The sequence below is a fragment of the Zootermopsis nevadensis genome, unplaced genomic scaffold, assembly GCF_977971745.1.
Source record: "Zootermopsis nevadensis isolate Lab colony 2312 unplaced genomic scaffold, Znev_1.0 Znev_ptg000009l, whole genome shotgun sequence".
In the NCBI taxonomy this organism is placed as follows: domain Eukaryota; kingdom Metazoa; phylum Arthropoda; class Insecta; order Blattodea; family Termopsidae; genus Zootermopsis; species Zootermopsis nevadensis.
Genome location: NW_028259141.1, coordinates 8572155 through 8594745, shown reverse-complemented (window position 1 = coordinate 8594745; position 22591 = coordinate 8572155). Strand labels below are relative to the sequence as shown.

At 39.9% G+C, this 22591-nt stretch overlaps 1 protein-coding gene across 6 annotated transcripts; it reads right to left on the bottom strand.

Annotated features, from left to right (window-relative positions):
- Positions 1 to 303: 303 nt before the first annotated feature.
- LOC110839535 (uncharacterized) lies at positions 304 to 21360 on the bottom strand. Of its 6 annotated transcripts, none has more exons than XM_022083813.2 (13): positions 21221 to 21360; positions 13487 to 13552; positions 13188 to 13374; positions 11808 to 11965; positions 11304 to 11506; positions 10175 to 10359; positions 9678 to 9925; positions 9042 to 9272; positions 8255 to 8688; positions 7401 to 7524; positions 6266 to 7193; positions 4416 to 4579; positions 304 to 3431 (listed from the first exon to the last, which is right to left on the bottom strand). In XM_022083813.2, exons 3-13 carry the CDS (start codon positions 13351 to 13353, stop codon positions 2733 to 2735), a joined length of 3540 nt encoding a protein of 1179 aa, XP_021939505.2. In that variant the 5' UTR covers positions 13354 to 13374; positions 13487 to 13552; positions 21221 to 21360; the 3' UTR covers positions 304 to 2732. The 6 variants fall into 6 exon arrangements, with proteins under 6 accessions (XP_021939505.2, XP_087202076.1, XP_087202080.1 ...); XM_087345950.1 differs by lacking the exon at positions 21221 to 21360 and adding an exon at positions 16307 to 16928; XM_087345954.1 differs by lacking the exons at positions 13487 to 13552; positions 21221 to 21360 and adding exons at positions 12214 to 12486; positions 16307 to 16926.
- Positions 21361 to 22591: the final 1231 nt, after the last annotated feature.

Genomic DNA, 22591 nt, shown 5'->3' with positions numbered 1-22591 from the left:
TTTGGCCACCAAAATGCAGGGCGAAATTCATTATACAAAGGCAGATACTAAATCTTCCGAAAATTAAGTATTTAAAAAGAGTAATGCTCACCGGTATTCAGACCAGAAACGTTTTTCGATCTATCTACTGCATAAAATTCAAAAAATACCATGAATAAGCACGCAAAATTGTAATTTTGCGTGCTGTTTTATGTGGGTGTGAAATCTGTTATTTTCTCTTAAGAGAGCACATATTGAGTAGTATTTGAAAATAGGGTACTGAGGAAAAGATTTGGACTTAACGGTAAAGAATGTGAAAAGAAGTCGGAGGAAACTGAACAGTGAAGATCTTCACTATTTTAATATTCACAAAATATTGTCAGAGTGATAAATCCAAAAAGGGAAAGACTGATGGGTTATTTAGTATGTATGGGAGCATGTCACGGTTCATTGCAGTGTCGCCATATTTTGTTTTCCCCAACATAGCAAAATTCAACTTAAAATCTCTTTCGATACACTTCACTATCACAATGCAGTATTTGCTTTCAAATCATAAAATTCGCTGTTCTATAGTTACTGGGTAAATGCAATATTTGCATTTTTTTACTGAATATATATAAAACAGACGAGATTATTTTCCTCGCAAAAGAAAAGCGGCTTCGATATTGCAAGAAAATTAAAGAATTTCTTTCGCAACAAATCGGATGGGGAACTTCTGTCCTGTTTCAACTATACTATTGTTTTATCTTATTCGTTCCAAGTTTGTTTAATTTTTTGAGTGGATCAATAAAGTAATTTTTAAATACTTTAATATATCTCTGCTCCCTGACTGAAGCTTAACAGATCGCTGAGGTGCCGTGGCCTTCAGTTTGAGAATCACTGCTTAAACCGATTATAATTTAATGCAGATAGCCGAAAGAAAGGAACGCGGAACTGCGTCCCGTTTAATACGACTAAATACAGGATAACATCTGTGCCGACAACCGACAAACATAAAAGCAATAACTTTTGTTGACTGTACTTAGTGAGTGGGTCTGTACCCTGATTTACTCGTCAAAGGTTTTATATTTTACTTAATTCTAAGGAAAACTTGCCTAAACCTATCAGTCACACTAGAGTGATCAGCGGCCTAGGAACTACGATGACCTTGGCTCTAGTGTTTGAGGAAGTCATTTACACGGGGATGGACCTAGATCTGATTTTGGGGCGCATTACGTCAGAGTTACATTTCAAATGGTAGACCCTGTACGTACAGACGTTACGGTTCATGGAAGGGATAACGGTATATTCCCGGCAGCCTCGTTGAAGCAATGTTATTTGAACTTTCACATTGCTAACAGCTCTAAGGCCAACCAAGCATAGCATCTGATGGGTGTGAATCCGGAGATAAAAAGAGTTAGCGAGGTGGGACTGACCACGTTTTGTCCGTCATCCGGTGCCGATATGACGTGTGAGTGGGTCGTTACCTCCGCGTCATCTGAGCATTATCATAAGCGATGTTTAGAAGCAGCGTTATCTTTAAAGCTTACTTTTATTATATGCACTTGACGAGCTGTAGAGAACTTTATGAACGCTGCAAGGGTTACAGTAGAATTTGGGATAAATTTTTCTCACATTCTAGTCACTTGTACAGGCCTTGTGCCTTGTGAAATGCAGGTGTCTCGAACTGATAAGTGTAGGGACTTAAAAGTTTTTCTTCTTTGGTACGGAGCAGTAAAACTTTTGGCAGAAGTTTTAAGACAGCATCTAACTTTCTGTCCAAGGTACCGAATTTCGATATATGCTGCATTTACGATCGATTCTTTCTCAAACTGATGGACAATTGCAGTTGTTGCATGAAGAATCAAGAAGTTCAGAGAACATCATTCGGAACATCTGTTATTCTCACTCAAAGATGCAATTAACGATAAAATTAAGTCCGTTCTTTAAAACACATGGAGTTGAATCGCGCGCATTCTTCAAGAGAAGGAAGCACTCTTCAATTGTACAAACGGAAAACATTTCTGTTTTGGTCAAAACACCTTAAATTCAATTAATTTATCCGTCAGTTAAGGTCCTACTTGTTTGTATGATATATTGTAATTTTAAGCATGTATTTTAAGATAATAATTGATTTAAATTGTGTACATGTATACACACACAAACGCACATACGTGCGTACGTATGTACACACGTAACACGTAACAATAAAATGGCTTTAAAATCCAGGATAGAATGTCACCTCATGATCACAATGTTACATAACAGTGCGCGTCAAAATCTGAAATAATTTTCACTAATACCATGAACAGCCATTCTTCAAAGCTTATGGTAGGTCAGATGGTCAAGATATTTACCGGCTTTTTATACAACCCAAATGTTCACTGCCATATTCACGAGATCCTGCCACTAGAACGCTACAATTACAAAATAAATTTTAATATTTAATTTATTAAAGAGCTTTGAGGGAAATGCCCACAAAATTTTAATACAAATACTTGAAATGAATAGATTTCGTCGTAGATGGGATGATAACATAAAAAAACTGATTTTAGTGGAACAGGATATACGCTGGGTTCGTGTGGTTCACAGGTTGCTGTGGATTGATATTTTTAAAAAGGAAATGAACTTTCAGGGTTCCATAAATAGGCGGAATTTTTTTTTAATTGCCTAAGCAATTATCAGCTTATCACTATTATTTGCCCGAATACGTTACCTACGCCCCGAGTATACGGTTCCTAATCAGTGGAAGTGATACGAAATGTTTTATGGATTTACAGCTTTGTTACAATATCTCTCTTCTTACCTATTGGCTTATCTGCATAAACGACTGGATGTATCGATGCATTTGAAGGATTTGTGAGCCTTAGCTGCTTGTCTTCTGTCAGCTGGAGCAGCGCCACGTTAGAATTATTACGTTTCCCTTCATAAGAAGATAAATCGAAAAGACTGGAACGTCCAGTCAACGACGTTTCTCTTATCGAGGGCAAGGAAGGAGTAGAGTCCGAAAACAACGACCCATTATATGCAGATGCTCCACCTAGGAAGCTGTGTCTCGTGGCAGCATGCTGCCATCTAACAGCACGACATGCACCCAAAAGCGTATTTTCAGCCTTAAATTTATCGATTTCTCTGGTAAGTTCTTTTTCCCTTTGTGCTATATTTTCTTGTTGTTTTAAGGCACGAACACTGAGTTCTATTTCGGCTTGCTTTTTTACTTCTAAAGTACAAGGCTGGAAGTCTTCTTTGGGACGAAAAATTTGTGGAAGTTTGGAGTCAGAGTTTTGTGACTTTTTCTTGATGTTCTTCAGAGGGCGGTTAGTAGCAGTGGCGTCGTTGTTGGAATGCAAACTGGATGTTCGAGCCCTTCTCGAAGCGACATTGCGTCTCGTTTCCTTCGATAACTTCTGAATAGCATCCAGCATTTGAACTCGTTCATCGTCTGGCAGAAGAGCAGAAACTTCTTGTAATACCTAAAATAAAATAAAACCAAGATCTGCATGTAGCCTACAGTCCGAATACTTTATTTTGGCTTCAACATTTCCTTTTGTTTTGTGCAGTGCAAGATACGCATACATTTCGGTCTGTAAATGTTAGCTTGGTTCTAGTTTCCTCTGAAAGTGCTTTAGTGCAAAACATCCTCATGTGTATCGTGCCTTAGAAAACATTTCTGCAGTAGAAACACACTGAGATTTACCTCAGTGTCTCGAGCATGATTATATTTTAATCCTGAGTCAGTGTGTGCTTTAAGGATTAGTCTCGATGAAGAATCCATTATGAGACAATACCACATAATCCAGTAAACTGAATACTGTTTCAGATCACAGACTGGATTCCTAAAAGTAACTGAATTAACTCCGATTGAAGAGTTACTAAATTTCGCCAAACAAACATGTAAAGGATGTAGAACGGCGATAGGCACTTTCGGGAAACGCTAATCTGCAAAGGCTTAACCAATTAATCTAACTTACTGTGGCCAGTTCTTTGGTCAGCCGCAATCAGATTCATACATTCGTAATAAACATGCAAAGAGTCTGGGATGTCCCAGCAGTCATTGCTATTAAATTTATAAAATTACGGAAACGTATTTTTAGAGCTTTCTCGAGAATTCTCTCTTTATTGTTAAACTAACAAACTAACTACATCCATGCAACAGAGTCCTTCTTGAAAGGCTAACAGTAGATCAAAAAATCGATATTCTTAGGCTGTGAAAATATCGATTGTGGTCTCCTGGCTTGTGACGCCATGTAGTCTTGTCGCCTTCATCTTCATGGTTTACATAAACTTTTACGATTGAAGCGCTAACTTCTGCCGAATGTCCGTAACGATATCAAAGACTACACCTCGTCACATATCGCAAGCCCATAATCTGCATTTACGAATGCTTTTTGACTTCATCTGGTGTGCCCACACTGCTAGGGTATGGCAGTTGAAGAATTTATGTTTTTGGTACTTACAGAGAATTTCTGCAGCGAGACTAATGCTTGAACGATGTCTCCAACTCCTCTCTGATGGCCGTAGCGACGCCGGGCGTCCAACAGCAGGGTCATGGGACTGGCGTCTCGTAGCCGGCAGTGGGGAGCCCGAGGATTACTAATAACCGACCCAACGTTCCCCAGTCCTGCAATGAGGGACCACGATCTGAGCAAATAAGTGATCACATGTGTTCTAGAATGATTAATAAATAATGGCTTGAAAAGGATATGGAAAAACGCGGTTGCGTCGTGAATTATTTTAAGGTACTACGACTATATCGGAATTTTCTTGAAGGGAATGAAGAACATTACAAAACACTTCAATCGGTCTCTGGTTCGAGACCTCCCGAAAACGAAATACACATTTAACAAACAGATTGTGATTCTGTGGACTAGAATCAGCTGGCTTAGGATAGGATCCAGTGGCGAAACTTTGTTAATAAGATATGTAAATACGAGGTTTCAAGGACACTGCCACATGCAGTTAGTTTATTAATTACATTTCTGTGAAAAAACCGCTTACAATTTTTTTTTCACTCCTCGACGAACATGTTCTCAGAACAAATGTCTAAGTACCGGACACATTTCAAGTGTGCATTGAATGCAAGAAACAACATTTTAAAAGTTTGCCTTCTCTTGTATAAAGCCAGTAAATCTTGTAAAGTCTGCCAGAAGAAGAGAATTGCCTAGTTTTTCACTCACTCATCGTTTCTTCAAACTTTGGTTAAATTTCCAGAAAGAGAGACAAAGAATTCTCCTTCAGCCAGGAATGAAATTGGTTTTAAGTACCGACAACGACTAAATCCTCTCTTGCGGTGTGAGAGAAGGAATGGCATCTCGTGCTTCTTTCTTGCTTTAAACCCAATTATAAAGCGTATTCATAAAATCTGTAGGCAATTTACGTTCCACATGTACCAAAATATTAGTTTTCTCTTACAGGAATGTAATTTATAACCTCAGATACGACGTGTCTGGCTACTAATTTTCATTTACGAATAGGATCAAAGAGGACAGAAGGGTTTTGTTGATGATATGGGTTCTGTGCTGCTAACCCAACTGAAACTGTACTTCTACTGTCGCAACATTTCCCGACTTCAAGAGCAAATCGATCAGTGCATCCGGGGCAACTTCATTTTATATCGGTCATTGTAAAAAGAGGCATAGAAATGTCTCGTTGCCCTGATACAAAAAGGCTTGAATACAGTTTGAATAAATGTACTGAAATATACGCAGTTATTAAAAAGAACAATACAGTGTTAACAACTAGGTTGTTATGTTGTCAAAACCTGTACACATTCTTACTTATTTCGTAATTTTGAAGTAATCTCAACACACACATATTACAAAAATTCGGTTGAAATTAAAAACTGGAGAGAAATGTATGCACATCAAGATGGCCTCTGTCTCTTAATTACGTAGTCAGCGCATTCCTAAAGCAGCGCACGAAGGAGCAGATGGAACATTTGCCTCTGCGACGCGTTAATTAAATGAACTTCGGCCATTTTGTACGTTCTTTGTTACACTCTTATGTAATTACTAATCTAATTGGTTAGATACTACCAGCCTCTATCAAGCTGACTCAAAATGGTGTTTGATGTTCAGAACCCCAAATTTTATAATTAAACCTCTTAAGCAAAAATCAACCAACCTACCAGCGTCCTATCCAATAGGCACATGGGTTGAGGGCTCTTACCTCAGAGGCAAAGATGACGGCGACAAGTTTAATCATTCACCTAAATCTAGAGCCGAAATTTAATTCCAGGCCTTTGTTACCATGAATTGCGTATTCTTTAGACAGAGACATACAGTTAAATTAAAACTGACAGCCTCACCTTGTGCAATCCAGTTGTTTCGTTGCTGAACCAACAATGCTGGCAACGTAACGGACGGGCCCCTCAACAAAGTAGTTTTCTTAATTTTTAAAGTTCCAGCAGCACATCTACGATTGTATGTCGATTTTGTGCTACTAAATGTCGAATATCTGCTTTCAGGTAGCTGAAGATGTTCAGTAGGTGCTGAAGGCAATGTAATATTATGCCTGATAACTTTCTCGTCTGTTGGTGTGAACACAAGCTGCAGGCTAACTTCTGGTTGTCCAGTAACATCTGAGCAGACGAGGTACTCTGCAGTGTCCAGCATGTTCTCAGCCCATATCCAGCCTTTAGCGACAGCATCAAGCAAGGCTTCTGAGGGACTCGCTTCTGAGGCTGTCACCATGCGACAGAAAGTCCCCAGCACTCGCATCTCGTCTCTTTGATCATCTAGCCGTCTTCGCCATTCTTCAAGATGCCAACCGTTTTCATGTGACGCAGCAAACAAGCGGTTTAGATACGGTCTCAGAACTGGTGCTAGATGTCTTTTGTCTTCATCCAATCCTCTGTATAACCACTTCAAAACATGGTGGACCAACACTGAATCATCTGAAAGATTTGCATTTGAAGTGTCTATATCCCGACGGACAGAATCGACTAATAGGATGACTGATGCATCGAAGTTGTTCTTCAGTCTACTACCACTACTGATGTTATTTCTCAAGTTGCCGCAAGAGTTATTTTTGGAGGACGCGCGTCTTCTATTCCTTCCGGTAGGACCAACGTAAGTTCCCATCGGCGAGTTGCTCATATTCCCCAAGGTCAATTCTTTAGCTTGCTCTAGGATTGCCGACAAGAGGTATATGAGGTCTTCCACAGGATCTTCCTGCTGGATGGTAGTAGACGACGTCTGCAGAGGTCCTTGGAACCATGACAGAGAATTTTGATTCTGAAATTATATTAAGCGATAGCATCACCTTATTTATTAAAAATAAGCGTAATTTTTTTTAAAAAAATTAAAAAAGTACTGAGCGAAACCACTCGAATATTATTCGCTGTGATCGTTATTATAGTTGTAAAACTGGGGCCTCTACAACAAGAATAAAACTTCTCCGCATGAACTAACTGCATTCTTCAGAGACACTAATTTATGTACCTGTAGTGTTAGATGTCGGACACGGAGCATCTCTCGAAACAGCTGTGTGATGTAATCTAACTGCCGGGGAGTGAACTGAGCGGACCCTGCTGTCGTGTACGTTCCGAAACTCAATCTTCTGGACCTACATCGAGAAATATTAGCAACTTACAAAATTTACTAACGAGATTTGGAGATTACCAATTATTATCTTCCCCTCCAGGACTGAAAAAAAACAGACTTGTTTTCCATCAGTGTGATGTTATGTTAATTATCCTTAAGCAAGTTAATTTTTGTTTCTCCCAGCGCCAAAGATTCATCTCTTTGACACCGCTGAGATCAGATATGAGGTGTAACCAGCCTCTAATGCGACCGCGGTGTTAATTTGGCCTCTCATCTTTACACGGAGCCGAGTTTACGAATGTGTGGAGCGCAACGTTTACTCCCTTGGCGTGGTACTAGAAACATTGCAAGAATTTAATTATTTCAATGAAAACAGTAGAACACAGAGAAAAGCAGACTAATGACTTGAATTTTCCTTTTTGTATTTCATTACAATTATGGATATAATAAGGAAACCTAAAATAGTTAAAATGGAGTTCGAAAACCATAAAAATAAACGGTATAATTGTGCCTATGCTTTAATTATCACCAAAACAAGAAGATGTATGTGGTACAGTGTGGATACACACAATTTTTAATGTGGCGAATTATCAGTCACACGTTCTAGCTGCTTTAACCGCGATAACAGTTGCATAGGGGCCTAGGCGGGTCCCAGAGTCAGTCTGGGAGTATTGGCATAAAAAATTATTCCTGCCGTTACCGGAATCGAATCCCAGTCCCTCAGCCAGTAATCAACCACTGCACCGACTGACCTGGTTGTTGCGGGCGGCGCCAAGTCGGCGAGCACATTCGCCCATTTTCGTATGAGCGAAGTTTCTAATAGTTCCGATATTAGATAGCGCTTTACGTCATCATCTTCAGGTGGCACTACGGCCACGGCTGATTCCTCATGTAGGCACGTGAGGAAATCTTCCAAAATCTCGACATCACTGAGATAGTCTTCCTCGGGATGATGTTGACCGCCTGAGGTGGAATGGAGCATCACATTACACCACGGGAAGAAGTAGGAGCGGAACCTTTGGGTCTTCAGGGCGATGATCAGTTCATCCAGAAGACGTAGGACGTGGAGAGCCAGAGTATCGGATGTCCACGATTGGAGTACGGCGGCCGAATCACAGCCGGTGCGCTCCAGTTGAAACCAAAGCAGTGTCCGCAACATGTACCGACTCACCACCTTCAGGAACTCCTGTACAGAGACCGTCTCTTATTATGAAAATGACTGTCTTCTAAGATGCCGCGCCGTGCAGTTTGGTATCTTCTTATTAATCTTCAATTTTTATTTAAACAGAACATGTTAAATAAGTTCAAAGTAAATTTCCAATTTAATTCTTTCTCTGCGAAATAAGAGTTTCTCTGAATAAATTTTGTCCCGAATGGCTGTACAATTTATTTTTAATGTATTATGATTGAAACAAAAAGGAAATATGTTGAGGAGGTAACACCTCACGGATTTGTGCAGACGTGACTGACAGTTCCATCGGATTTTGTGCAATAAAGCGTGCAGAACGATCTAACAATGCTGCCAGTCAATGTCCTCACCCGATTCCTGGTAGCGGGAAGACCAAAGCCGCCCAGAGCTTGGCGACTGGTGCGACCCCGTAGTTGCTGGAGAATCGTCTCCAGGAACGCAAGAATCCTGGAAGGCAGACTGGAAGCTGAGTAGTGGGTCAGCAGAGTGAGTTCTGCCGCGGGTACCCAGATCTGCCAGGTGGCAGTGCGGTCATCGCAGCGCACTGTCTGGTGAGGAGGGCCCGGAACAAGGTAGAAACCCTTGAAAAGTAGAAAGTTCCGGGAACTGGCTATAGTGCCTTGCCAAATGGAGGCCGTTCGCAAAGAACTTATTTGATTGTGACTCCTCCTATTTGGACCCGTCCACAGCAGATACCAGGGGATGTCGGGTCACTTGGTTACAAGTGTCAGGTAACACCTTGCAAATCAATCAGTTAGGTCCTTTGGATTGAGATTAGTTTTTTTTTAATTGACCCAACTGATTAGTTTGTATGTTTCACCTGATGAAGCCAGTTTCCGAAACGTCAGGACGTTTTTTAAAATTGCAAGCGAAGTAAAACGTCTAATAACATGCATCACTTAAAGTTTTAGCCAATAAATCGAAATTTCAGAATAAAGTAATTTATTTAAATTCAGACCGTATATAAACAGTGCAATTCAACCTACTGTCTGGGCTGCCTTCTGAAACAGCAGGCAGTCGATATGGCCCAAAGATGTACGGGCAGGGAAGTCGCTTGTCTGTGGCCATCCCGTACAACCCACGGCGATCACCAGCTTCACCTCCACGTCCTCGGCTCGCGATCCAGCCAGAGTAGGCGACCAGAAACCGATCCTTAAGCGCACCTCGGGGGCACCCTCCACGATGGCGATCCGGAAGTCGCGTGGATCTGGGAAACGACTCTGATTGCAGTCCGCTGAAAACGCACCATTTGGGTCTGGCATTAGTGCTAGATGAAACCGTAAAACTATTTTAAAAACTTACGGCATCATTGGTCGCACGTCGTGTACAATTCGAGGACTTTAGTTGACTGCCTACAACATCGAAAAGGGTCACATGTTTGACACGCTTCTAGTCTCTAATTCAATAGTACCAACCTGAAAACTGGTATCTTTATGCCCTATAATCGTTGATATTATTGAAAGCAGTAGGGGTGGGCTCTTACCCGGGCCGTAGAACACCTGCTGTTCAGGAGAAAGTCTCAGCAGTTGGTCTAGGATACCGGCGTCCACGATCTTGCCTGGACTGCCGCAAAGACGCGACTCGTCCACGAGGTCGGGCCTCACGGGTGGCGCGGCTCTTGCCGCCGCTTGGGCCAACAACTCCACGTATCGTTCCTGGATCTTGTCTCTGGAATTTGGAAAATCTCGCCATCTCTCGAAATAAAATTGCTGAGGAACGTCTTTGATTCTATGAGGAATCAAATCAGTGGAAACACGATCCTACGAACAGCTTCATTATACGAATATCGTCACACACTTTTCATAAAATGAAGTACAATTTATACTTCTTATTCGCTTCATTTTGGGAGGTCTCTCTACTCAGACATTACTTGGGCTGCAGAGTTTAATTTGATACTTTACTGCCGGTAACCACAATTTCAACAGCAGGAGACTTCCCAGGGCAATCCAGACTTCGCGTCACATGACCCGAACTTCGATTTAATTACGGAAGAACCACCAACTTGGTGGGGAGGGGGGGGAGTGGTCTTAAAGTAGGGTAATAGCTTAACTCAAGCATCGCATCTGATTTATTTCTTGGAGCTACCCTGATCGAATTCCTACCAAGGCACTGTCCATGTTGAATGAGCCCGTTGTCACAATGGCACGCCGCGTTCTTAGGTAGCGGGTGAAGGACACGGCCTCCATGTACGGAATGATCAGTCGCAGACAGCCGACAAGGGATCGTCGTGCATCTTGAAAATGAAAAGGCTGTGAATTTCTCGACTAGTTTATCGACTGCTAGCTTCTCAAGCAGGACATTTTTTTATGGATTTATTATTTAATTTGTCAGTTTCGTCAGAGATTTATAGAAGTTGAATGAGTCAGGAAGTTGACCATAAATAGTGAGAAAAGGATTTGAAAGGAGAAAGTCTGGGCTATTTAATATGATATTCTAGTAGTCGCCTGAAGGGACCGAGGAATACCACGAGACATCTCAGGACAGTAGGTAACTCGGTCGAGGTTCGAATCTGTTGTGGCACCTCCCGAACAAAGTTCTAGATGTTATCGCTACGTCAAACCCTGCTTGGTTAACTGGTCAAGTTGACAACTGCAGGTTCTTTTTGTACATACCTGCGCAGAAACCCCGATGCGTTGATGAATTCTGCCCACTGTTCTGCGCCTTCCCCTTGAAGTCGTATCTTTGCGAATCCCTGAGGGGACCCTTGACCCTCGACCACACGGCATGTTGGCTGGGTCCCACAATCCTGATACACAGGCGGTGAAGACAGAACATCCAGGCGAACAAGGTACTCGAACCGAGGACTCTGACCAGGCTGTAAAGAAAAGGCATCTCGGAACACCGCAACACTCTTCAGAAACTGAATAAATACCACATCACAGACCCGAGGAAGGAAACGGCACTGTCCTCCCTCGTAATTCACGGTAAAATCACGGAAGTCGCCTGGAGAGACTGAGGAAAATCACAAAAATATCAGTACAGATAGCCAATTTCCAGGCTGTGATTTGAACCCGAGATCTCCCGAATATGAAGCAAAGGGTTGTGTTTCAATGAGGACTGGACGCTGTTTCGGCTTCTACCTTCACAGATCTTGCAGTTTTATGCGAGCGTCTCACCTTACTGCGGTCTCGTATGCCATCCAGGGTGGCGAGGAACTTGCTTGAGAACCTGGAGTCCAGCGTCGCAGCACCGCACACCAGACGCTGTACTAGGCGCTCCACCACAACCTCCACAGCAGCGCTGATCCGCTCTCTGCTAAAGTCGCCACCACTCCCTGCAAAAAGATTCTTGCTTTTTAGTTTTAGGGGCGACGAAATCCGACAGACGTTTTCCCTTCTTATTAATTTGAATTTAAACGAAAAATAAAACTGCCCTTAAATATAAGATGCAGAAAAAGCATGACATTTTAATCTTCTGACATGCCATTAGAAGGTATAAAGAAAAATAAGTGAACATTAACTTAAGATGGAGTAGTTGACTCCTAAGACACTGCGTACTTTTCACGAAGAAAACATTACGAACCCGCTGCTGAATGCCGCTTACATTCCATCTTCAGACGTTTCCAAGATTGTATTGAGGTAAGATTATAAATCAGCTGTATTAAACCATGTAACTGGATAAATCTTTCAGTATTATCGTGTAGTTTCCTTGTTTACACTATGTGTTTGGTGGCCCGAAAGGAGAACTTGGTCTTCTGTTTCAGCCAAATGCAACGGTCTACCAATGTAGTTACGTTCTGCTGGAATATTTTCCTTGCCATAGTATTAAATGTTGACCTTGATTCCTCTTGACTCCCTGTATACCCAACACAAATTAATTGGGAACATTTAGAAGCCGCAGGGCGTGTTTCACAGACCACAGTTGTGATGTTAGTTCCACATGGACTCACTTATTTGCATTATGTACAATACAGTCAGAACAACCACCGAGACGTTTTCGAACTTCGTGGCTATGGAGTTGTACGTTCTCCGGAGGACTTCATCGGACATACGTACTACTGACCTTTTATTTAAAAATAGCATTAAAAGCGGATCCAATTAATGTCGGTAGGTTTTCATTTTTATTCCTAAAGAAACTTCGCCTACATAAGATAGAAAACTCCTTAACAACTCTTCTGTGGCAACAGCTACAACAAATTATGTATAACAGACACGTACTCACGAACATTCTAGTAATATAATAGTACTAGCCTACAAAATACCCATAGGAGGAGGCATTCTTTGCGATATTGAATCCTGAATTTATATTCATGTTTTGGAATTGAAGCTTAGGGATAGACACGGTTTCCCACTTTGACTTCATTTGAAGCTCTTTATTATAATTTAGCATAAAGACTGGTCAGAGAGCTCGTAAAAATTAGTTACAAAACAGCTAGTCTTAATTAGTTGTTTATCAAGTACCTGATCAGAGCAAGGATGTCACAATATATACTAACATTAGGCACGTAATTTACCTGTACACTTTTGTTATTTCCTTACAAGAAAGTGTCAGCTCACCGTGACTGTTATGTTGTTCCAAGCGTGTTAGTTGGAGATTCAACCTCTGCAGTTGTTCCCTGGAGAATCGAAGCCGAGACCCTGGTAACTTAACCTCGCCCCTTCCTCTCGAGCCCTGATGGCGACCCAAGCAACCACCTCCTCGTTTACTGGGGCTGCTCCCCATGGTCTTAAGCTTACTAAAGCTCTGAAACGTAGACATATATCGCTGTGGGTTAATGCTTTTTATTTTGTTTTCAGTCTAATGAGAACCAATTTAACGTGTTTTAGACTCTGAACATGCAAACAAAAGCCGTTACCTTATGCACATCAATGCGCCTTTCTGTTAGAAACGAGGAAAATTCACGTCCAGAAAGTGTATTTTTCTGGAAAATAAAATGTTACCAAAACAGTTAACAAACATACAATATATTTTATTTTAATTTCTGTTAATTTTTATTTCGGATTTCGACGTTGTCAGGAATGGTATAGGCTAGAACAGTTGTCAGTCCATCATTCAGCTAGCCAACTAGTCACTTACTTAGTAACTACTTATTAAAACCATTAAACACAACTTTCGTTTATTAAAATTCATTACGCCTCTTCTGTCCACTTTGATAACTTTTGTGATCTGTTTAACACACTCAGTTGCTATGAAACGGCATCGAGTGTCACGATCTATAGGTCTGGTGGATAAATAGTTACGACGAGTGTAAAAACAAGCTACCATTCCATAACATAAGGAGCTTGTAGTCGTGGCCTAATATAAGATAATGTACAACACTAGCATTTGTTTAGAGTGACTGGAATAATCATGAAAACCGTCTGTCAGGATATGGCGAATTCCGCCCGATGTTGGAAACTGAGCCTCTCAGATACAAACTAATATATTGTCTGTACTTCACTATAAAACTGAATTCCGTCCACTAAACACGACAAAACTTCATCCACTCACTAACAACAACCTCTTCCGCAATGTCCTGTACTCACATGGCCACTGAATTACTGGAGTATTGTTTGAACGTGGCAGGATGTTGGTCGGGGGATCCAACAATACAATTCTCTTTCCGGTAACCACCCCCCCTCCTCCATCCACGATACACTTCCGATCACGTGGAATTTTATTCACAGGTTTTTCTAGCTGTCTACTACATAGCTGCAGTGCCAATCACAAAAAGACATTGTTTTCGCCATGATAAAATAGCCGTATCTCAATACTGGTCATCTGGGTTGTGACCGTGTGATCTTGTAACCACCTGCAAGTCCACATGACGTCACAATCCAGAAGATCACTCGACGTCTTCAGCGCCGTGAGAACATCGAATGTCAGATCGCGTAATTGTTTAACTAACACGCCAGACTGTGGAAAGCAGAATTCTTTCTTCTTCTTCAAACTTCTTCGGCGATGGTAATTACTGATTTCTTTGTTTTTGACTTTTATCCACTGTCTGAGTCATCCTTCGAAACGTAGCGAAATTTTTAGGTTTTAAAATTTTTAAGACTTGAAAAGAAAAGAAAACAAAGAACGTAGTAAAGAATTCTCTGCTTATTTCTTTGGCAGAAAACAATTAACTATCTCCGGCTTACAAAGGGTTTCCTATTGCAATTGATTGCCGGTCAAGAAATTCAATGTGTACAGAGTCCAGTGCCGTTATCACAAAATCCCTCCACTGGACTATATCTAGTGACAGTTCAATTATGATCTCATTTTGCCCTGTAATTCACCTCATCCGCTTATTATTTCCGTTTTCCCTGAGTTCAAAATTTCTCCATTGTACATTATGTCCACACTCTCTTGATCCATGTTCTTTCCTCAGACTGAAAGACCAAGATTCGTAACCATATAAAACAAAGGAAAAATTTATAATTTTGACTAGCAGATGGAGACGGAAAAACAAATGATTCTGAACTGAATGGCTGCAAACATTACTATAATTAATCTTATCTTTATTTATCATAAAATTAATTTCGTTTTGTGACTGTTGTTACCAAGTACTTGGTGCATTTTTCTTCTTCTATGTTTTGAAGCCTTTCGATCCAGAAGCACAGACTGACATCGAGAACAACTTGTGTCTCTGAAGCACCGTTCCATGAATTCGGCTAGTCCAGGTAGAATACGATCAGTACATTCGAACAGGATAGAGGAGGGTGCCAGCTTCATCAAGGCTACATACCGACCATTGGTTACGGATGTTAGATCACATTAACTTCAAATGGGCGGTGTCCAGTCAGCATGTGGCGAGAGCTCTGCACAGCTCCAAGGTTCTCCCAATTACAAACTATCCACCTGTTCGGACTTTACAGTCATGGACACTTTCTTAGGAACAATTTAAATAAAGGCCCACAAAATACGGAAACGATATAGAGCGGGTTGAATCAGCATGTCAATGACACCGGTTTAGTCTCAACAAGATACAGGTCATCATAAGGAGGTTATTTCGTGATTTTATTCAGTATATCCAGATAACTCAGGCCTACTTATTTAAATACTCACGAATGATTCTTTCATTGTCCCTCCCGCTCCATTCAACAATTACAGTACAATATTTATTTGACACTAAATAACGCCTGTATACCAAAATAACTATCCAACAAACTACATAATGCACATTCCACCTTCAGAAGCTAACAATAAATTTTCCGTCTTTTATGAGTCCGAAGGCTCATTACAGTATACACAAAAATCCCCTAGCGGTCCCTGATCTGAGTCAGATGACTCCAATCTAAACCCTTCAACCAAATTCCCCTAAAGATCCACTTTAATATCACCTGTTTTCCGTTCCGCTTAGATTATACCACCCACGAGTTCAGTGGACGAAAAATATGTTTAATTAATGCTCTAATTGAAGAATTCGCTTCAGATATCAGTATATATCTCAGCCAGCGCGACAGTTTCTTTAATTTCGAAAGTAATTTTGAATGTGATATCTGATTTTTTCGTTCTGTTTCTGAGAAAACTGAAATGGAGACTTCACAGTGTTACTAAACGTCACGAGTAAATGGTTGGCACTCCTGCTATGTGTTCAAGTTGCCCCCAGTCTTGATTCTAAGACCATATGGTAATATGTTCAACATGAACGAAAATGTGCAGACGCAGGGAGACGATTCTGAAATGTTCTACAGTCCCATCATAAACTCACCATACTATCAAGTCTTCCTATGATCCTAGAGCCAATCCATATCGTTTCAGCTCACTTATCCAGAATTACGTGAAGTACAATATCTGCAGAAAAAACGTCGAGTTACAGTTGCGTCTAGGTCACACAGTTCAAATGCCAAACATTTACTTAACAAGTTGGCTTCATAAACCATAAAGTAAAAATCCACTTGTTCGTCGTGACTACCCTCTGTGAACCTTTGAAGCCCCATGTCCTACCCGCTCTTCGTGACAACATGGCCACAGTCACAAAATCTAATGAATCCACTTCACAAAGGGAAGAGACCCCTTCAACTGTGCATGTTACACTCAGCCCCAGTGTTTCAGAATAACAATATGCCACCCCTTTCTCTGCCTTCCTCCCCACTTCACAAAAACAACTCACCCTATTCTAGCGTGTGAAGAACCTGACAGAATTACAAGTTACTTCGTCTGACTCACGCCTTTGACAATTCTATCGCCGTTGTCTGCTCGTGATTATAATTAATAACACATTCAGGAGCAGCTCAAAAGTATTAGGCCATCTTCTGGACACTGTCCATTTTATGAAATATGAATCTGATATACGCGACGTTTTGGGATTTCGCTGTACCCTCGTCTTAATGTGATTTATCGTCATAACAATGGCAGGCATTTTAATTTTATTTTAAAATCAGTAATGATAATTGAGATAGAATCGGAAATCTTTGGAGTGCTAAATTTTTTTAAAACTTTGCATACCGTGTAGTGTATTAGAATATAGAGTAAGCAAAGCAACAACTATTAACACTATAATAAAACACTATTGCCATACGCGCTTCGACCTCAAGAGGTCATCACCAGGGAAATTAATACATTAATTTCCCTCTTGAGGTCGAAGCGCGTATGGCAATAGTGTTTTATTATAGTGTTAATAGTTGTTGGTTTTCTTACTCTATATTTGGAGTCCTAGGCTAATATTTTAATCATAACCGGGAAGATCAGTTCCTAAAGTTAAAAGTAGAGCAAGCTGCCGAAACGTCGAGTATACCAATTGTATTTCACACAATGGAAACTGTTCAAAATGAAATTTGTGTGTAATAACTTAAACTTTTTAGAGGCCTTTAGGAGTACAGATTGAGTGTTTTGAACATAAAGTGTGAAATATTGGTAGAGTTGTAACCGACAAGTGTCAACCGTGAAGGATATTGACTGTTTCTTTGGAGTAGACAGGATTGTTCCTGCCTTACGTGCAGTTTCTATAACACGAACAAGCGCGTTCTTTTCCTTGTCTCTTGGAATTCATTCCTACCCGATGTGATTTTAACAAGACAACTTATAACTGAGCAGCTCCAGCAAGTAGGGGTATCATTCCGAAACAAGATTTATGGGTAGGATTTGCTCTAGCCAAGCCTCTCTGAGATATGGAGTGCAAAACCGTTAAGGCTGAACAATTGTTTTTTCCTGGCGGTGTGAGAGTGCATAAATGGTATAAAAGAAATTAAAGTTGATACCCTCTTACTGCCAAAGCAGATATCGGTGAACCACGATACCTAGCTTTCCCAAAGTCAACCCAACGTCCGGCATGCTTAGGAAATACGTGCAGGAATATTATTAGGGAGAAAAGGTCACAAAAGTTAGAAAAGGTGTTCATAAACGTAGCAGGAGTTCGAATTCGTGTGTGCAATTTCTTAATTTTATAACTTATTTCATAATTTATAAACATCGTAAACTACAATAGTTGTTGGCAATATCTGAGCTTCATTCAATTGAAAGCTTCTTATTTCGCATTAATTATCTTCGATTCTAAAAGTATTATGATAAATAATGGCACCATAATTTCTATTACTAGCAACAAAATTATCTATATTAAAACCTATCCGGTATAATCATTTGAAATGGCACAGAAAATTATTTAAGTAGGATATATGTTGTAAGAAGTAAACATCCAACTCAATTGTACGTGTAAACCGATTATAAAACATTAGGAAATCAGGGTCCAAATACCAGACTACTACATTTTAAGCTTATATTCATTTCAACAATTCGTTCAAGCTGAATTATACTATCACACTCGTCTGTGCGACAGCCCTGACAAAGAAGCACATTATCTTACACTTGGTCCCAAGTTAGGGGTTCAATTACTGACCTGGCATTTGACTAGTCTGAGAATAAAGATACTTTATTTTTATGGGCAGCCATTATTGGATATCTGATGTTGCATTCTGCTCATCTGTTCCAACACAAACAAGCCGCTGACTTTGCAATCAATAGCATACCCCATTTTTTATACACTAGAGCAGGGCGCTCCTTTCGGAGCTCCTAGGGAGGGTTGGTCAAGTTTGTAAAACGCCACCAACCTTGTGTAAGAAACTAAACTAACCGCCACGAATTGAGGGTTAAAACAATTAACCATTGCTTTTTGAAATATTAAGTAACACGCAAAACTAACTCCCTTTCGGGGGGGTTAGATTAGTATCTCATTCAAGTGTTTTAACCCCTGAGTAAGAAACTAAACTAACCCCCTGAATGGGGGGTTTAAACACTTGGCGAACCCCCCCTCTGGGGGGTTGGTTGCGTTTTAAATTCTTGAGTAAGACACTAAACTATCCCCCTTCGGGGTGTTAATTTAGTGTCTTATTCGGAGCACTTTCTCTAATCTGATTTTTTACTTCTTTATGTCGCTGTTCAGAGGCCAACTGTTCTTGGTCAGTCAGCTTTCTACGTCCAGCCCCACCCCTGCAAATTTTCGTCTGATTTTTTTCCCCTTCTGTTTTTGTTGAATACGTTTTTCTACTTTTATCAATGTAAGTCTCCCTTCGCTTTTCTTTATTTCTTAAATATGTCTGATGTTTTAGTTCTTTACATCGCTGTTCAGAGGTCAATTTTCTTGGTCAGTCATCTATCTACGTCCAACCCCACCCTTACAAATCTTTGTCTGCTTTTTTTCTCTTCGCTTCTTATTGAATAAGTTTTTCTACGTTTATCAATGTAAGTCTTACTTCGCTTTTCTTTATTTCTTAAATATGTCTGATGTTGTAGTTCTTTACGTCGCTGTTCAGAGACCAACAGTTCTTGTTCAGTCAAATATATACTTCCAAACCCACCCTTGCAAGTCTTCGTTTGTTTTTTTTCTGCTCTTCTGTTCCTGTTGAATAAGTTTTTCTACGTTTATCAATGTAACTTTACTTTCGCTTTTCTTTACTTGTTAAGGATGTCTGATGTTTTACTTCTTTATGTCGCTGTTCAGAGGCCAACTGTTCTTGGTTTGTCAACTATCTACTTCCAAACCCACCCTTGCAAGTCTTCGTTTGTTTTCTTCTGCTCTTCTGTTCTTGTTGAATAGGTTTTTCTGCGTTTATCAATGTAAATCTCCTTTCGCTTTTCTTTATTTGTTAAATAGGTCTGTTGTTTAAGTTTTTACGTCGCTGTTCAGAGATCAACAGTTCTTGGTCAGTCAACTTTCTATGTCCAACCCCACCCTTGAAAGTCTTCGTTTGTTTTCTTCTGCTCTTCTGTTCTTGTTCAATAAGTTTTTCGCTTTTCTTCATTTGTTAAGTATGTCTGATATTTTAGTTCTTTACGTCGTTGTTCAGAGGCCAACAGTTCCTGGTTAGTCAACTTTCTACGTCGAAACCCACCCTTGCAAGTCTTCTTTTTTTCTCTTCTGTTTTTTGTTGAATAGTTCTGATGTTTTAGTTCTTTACGTCGCTGTTCAGAGGCCATCTGTTCTTGATCAGTCAACTTTCTACGTCCAGCAACACCATTGCTAATCTTCGTCTGTTTTTTTCTCTTGTTTCTGTTCTTGTTGTATACGTTTTTCTATGTTTATCAATGTAACTCTCCCTTCGTTTTTCTTTATTTGTTAAATAGGTCTGATGGATTAGTTCTTTACATCGCTTTTCAGAGGCCAGCTGTTCATGGTTAGTCAACTATCTACTTCCAAACTCACCCTTGCAAATCTTCGTCTGTTTTTCTACGTGTGTTATTAATATGGTCTCTTTTAACAATGCAAGTCTTCTTTCGCTTATCCTTATTTGTTAAATAGATCTGATGTCTTAGTTCTATACGTCGCTGTTCAGAGGCCAACTGTTTTTGGACAGACAACTTTCTACGTCCAACCCCACCCTTGCAAGTCTTCGTTTGTTTTCTTCTGCTCTTCTGTTCTTGTTCAATAAGTTTTTCTGCGTTTATCAATGTAAATCTCCCTTCGCTTTTCTTTACTTGTTAAGTAGGTCTGATGTTTGAATACTTTACGTCGCTGTTCAGAGGCCAACTGTTCTTGGTCAGTCAACTTTCTACGTCCAATCCCACCCTTGCAAATCTTCGTCTGTTTCTCTACATGTGTCGTTAATATGGTCTCGTTTATCAATGTAAGTCTTCTTTCGCTTATCCTTATTTGTTAAATAGATCTGATGTCTTAGTTCTATACGTCGCTGTTCAGAGGCCAACTGTTTTTGGACAGACAACTTTCTACGTCCAACCCCACCCTTGCAAGTCTTCGTTTGTTTTCTTCTGCTCTTCTGTTCTTGTTCAATAAGTTTTTCTGCGTTTATCAATGTAAATCTCCCTTCGCTTTTCTTTACTTGTTAAGTAGGTCTGATGTTTGAATACTTTACGTCGTTGTTTAGAGGCCAACTGTTCTTGGTTAGTCAACTTTCTACGTCCAATCCCACCCTTGCAAATCTTCGTCTGGTTTTCTACATGTGTCGTTAATATGGTCTCGTTTATCAATGTAAGTCTTCTTTATCTTTTCTTTATTTCTTAAATGTCTGATGTTGTAGTTCTTTACGTCGCTGTTCAGAGGTCAACAGTTCTGGTTCAGTCAACTTTTTACGTCCAGCCCCACCCCTGCAAATCTTCGTCTTAAAATCGATCATAAAGTCAGTTTTCACAATAGTTTTCGTAATCGTAATATATCGAATGAGTATCAGTTTACCTTGTTGAAGTTGTTGGAGTTGGTACTTCAAATACTTGATAACGTCTTCTTTCACTTTTCTGATGTTTTAGGCCAACTGTCAGTCAATATTCAAGAATGCTAAGTGCTCCTTCTGGAGCAGTGATAATACGACTGGCTTGATATTGTTTAATTTCTTTGTTGTGAAGCCTCATATTTGTTTACTCGACATTGTTGTGTCAACTTCAACAATGCCAACATATATTTGTTTACACGGCATTGTTGTGTTTCACAACAATGCCGAGTAAACAAATATCTGTTGGCATTGTTGATGACGTCATTTTTTGAAGACAAATTGGTTGAAGACAACGACTAATCACAAATTTTTATAGTAAGATAAGAAGATGTGTCTGAATCACGTACACACTTGTTTATCCTCTCCTGTCAAACCTTACTAGCAACAGTACTCCACAGAAAATAACTCCAAAGAATTCAAATTTCATTTTAAATTCAGTGGCAGAAACATTATCTCGACAAATGAAGTGTTATGAAATTCTAAAAAATCAAACCATGATGACTAATTTTCACGTCAGGAAACTGTCACTTAGAAGTTTTAAACAGCGCCGGATAGGAAATAGATGATGTAGACTGACGTGAATTCAGGTGGTCACGGCCTGTATTTTAATCCACTACGCTAGCATTTTTGTCGAGACATTGATAAAAATACTTAATATCGCAATCACAATAGGAGACACGGATTGCCAACATACCTTACAAAAAATCTCCAGACTGATGCAAGAGTACTGCCAGCTCCGTTTTGCATTATTACAAAGATGAAACTCACGTTGAGTTCAGTCTATTACAAAAAATGAACACAAGAATTCGTTACAGGAAGAATTTGCGTCTTTTTGGTGGCAGTAAACACCTCTGAAACGTCGATAAACGTCTAACAGAAATCGGGAAGACAGTCGTCTTCATAAAATATAGAACGAATTAAGATCTATATAATTTCTGAATAATGTGAATAGCTTGACTATATTCTTGAAATCATGCATTGACGCAACTTCATACAGGCCTACAACGTTACGGAATTTACTTATGTTAATTTCGTAAGTAACACGCCCTGATTGGGTTTGCTATTTCACATACCTTGAACCGAAAATAAAATAAAAGGTAAAGCCAAAGGTTTTAATGTGTCATATTGATTTAACCGAAAATAAAGAAGATCGTGGAAGTCAGGAAATTTAGAGATTTATATCTGTAAGGTTACACATTTAATTTCAAGAAGAAATAGTCACACAGAAGGGTTTTATCAACAAGTAACCAACTAGTATTTTCACTCTTGTCTTAATCGAGTCGACATTATGTTTGATGTAAAAATAATTGTTTTGATGCTTGTCATCTTTCTTTTAT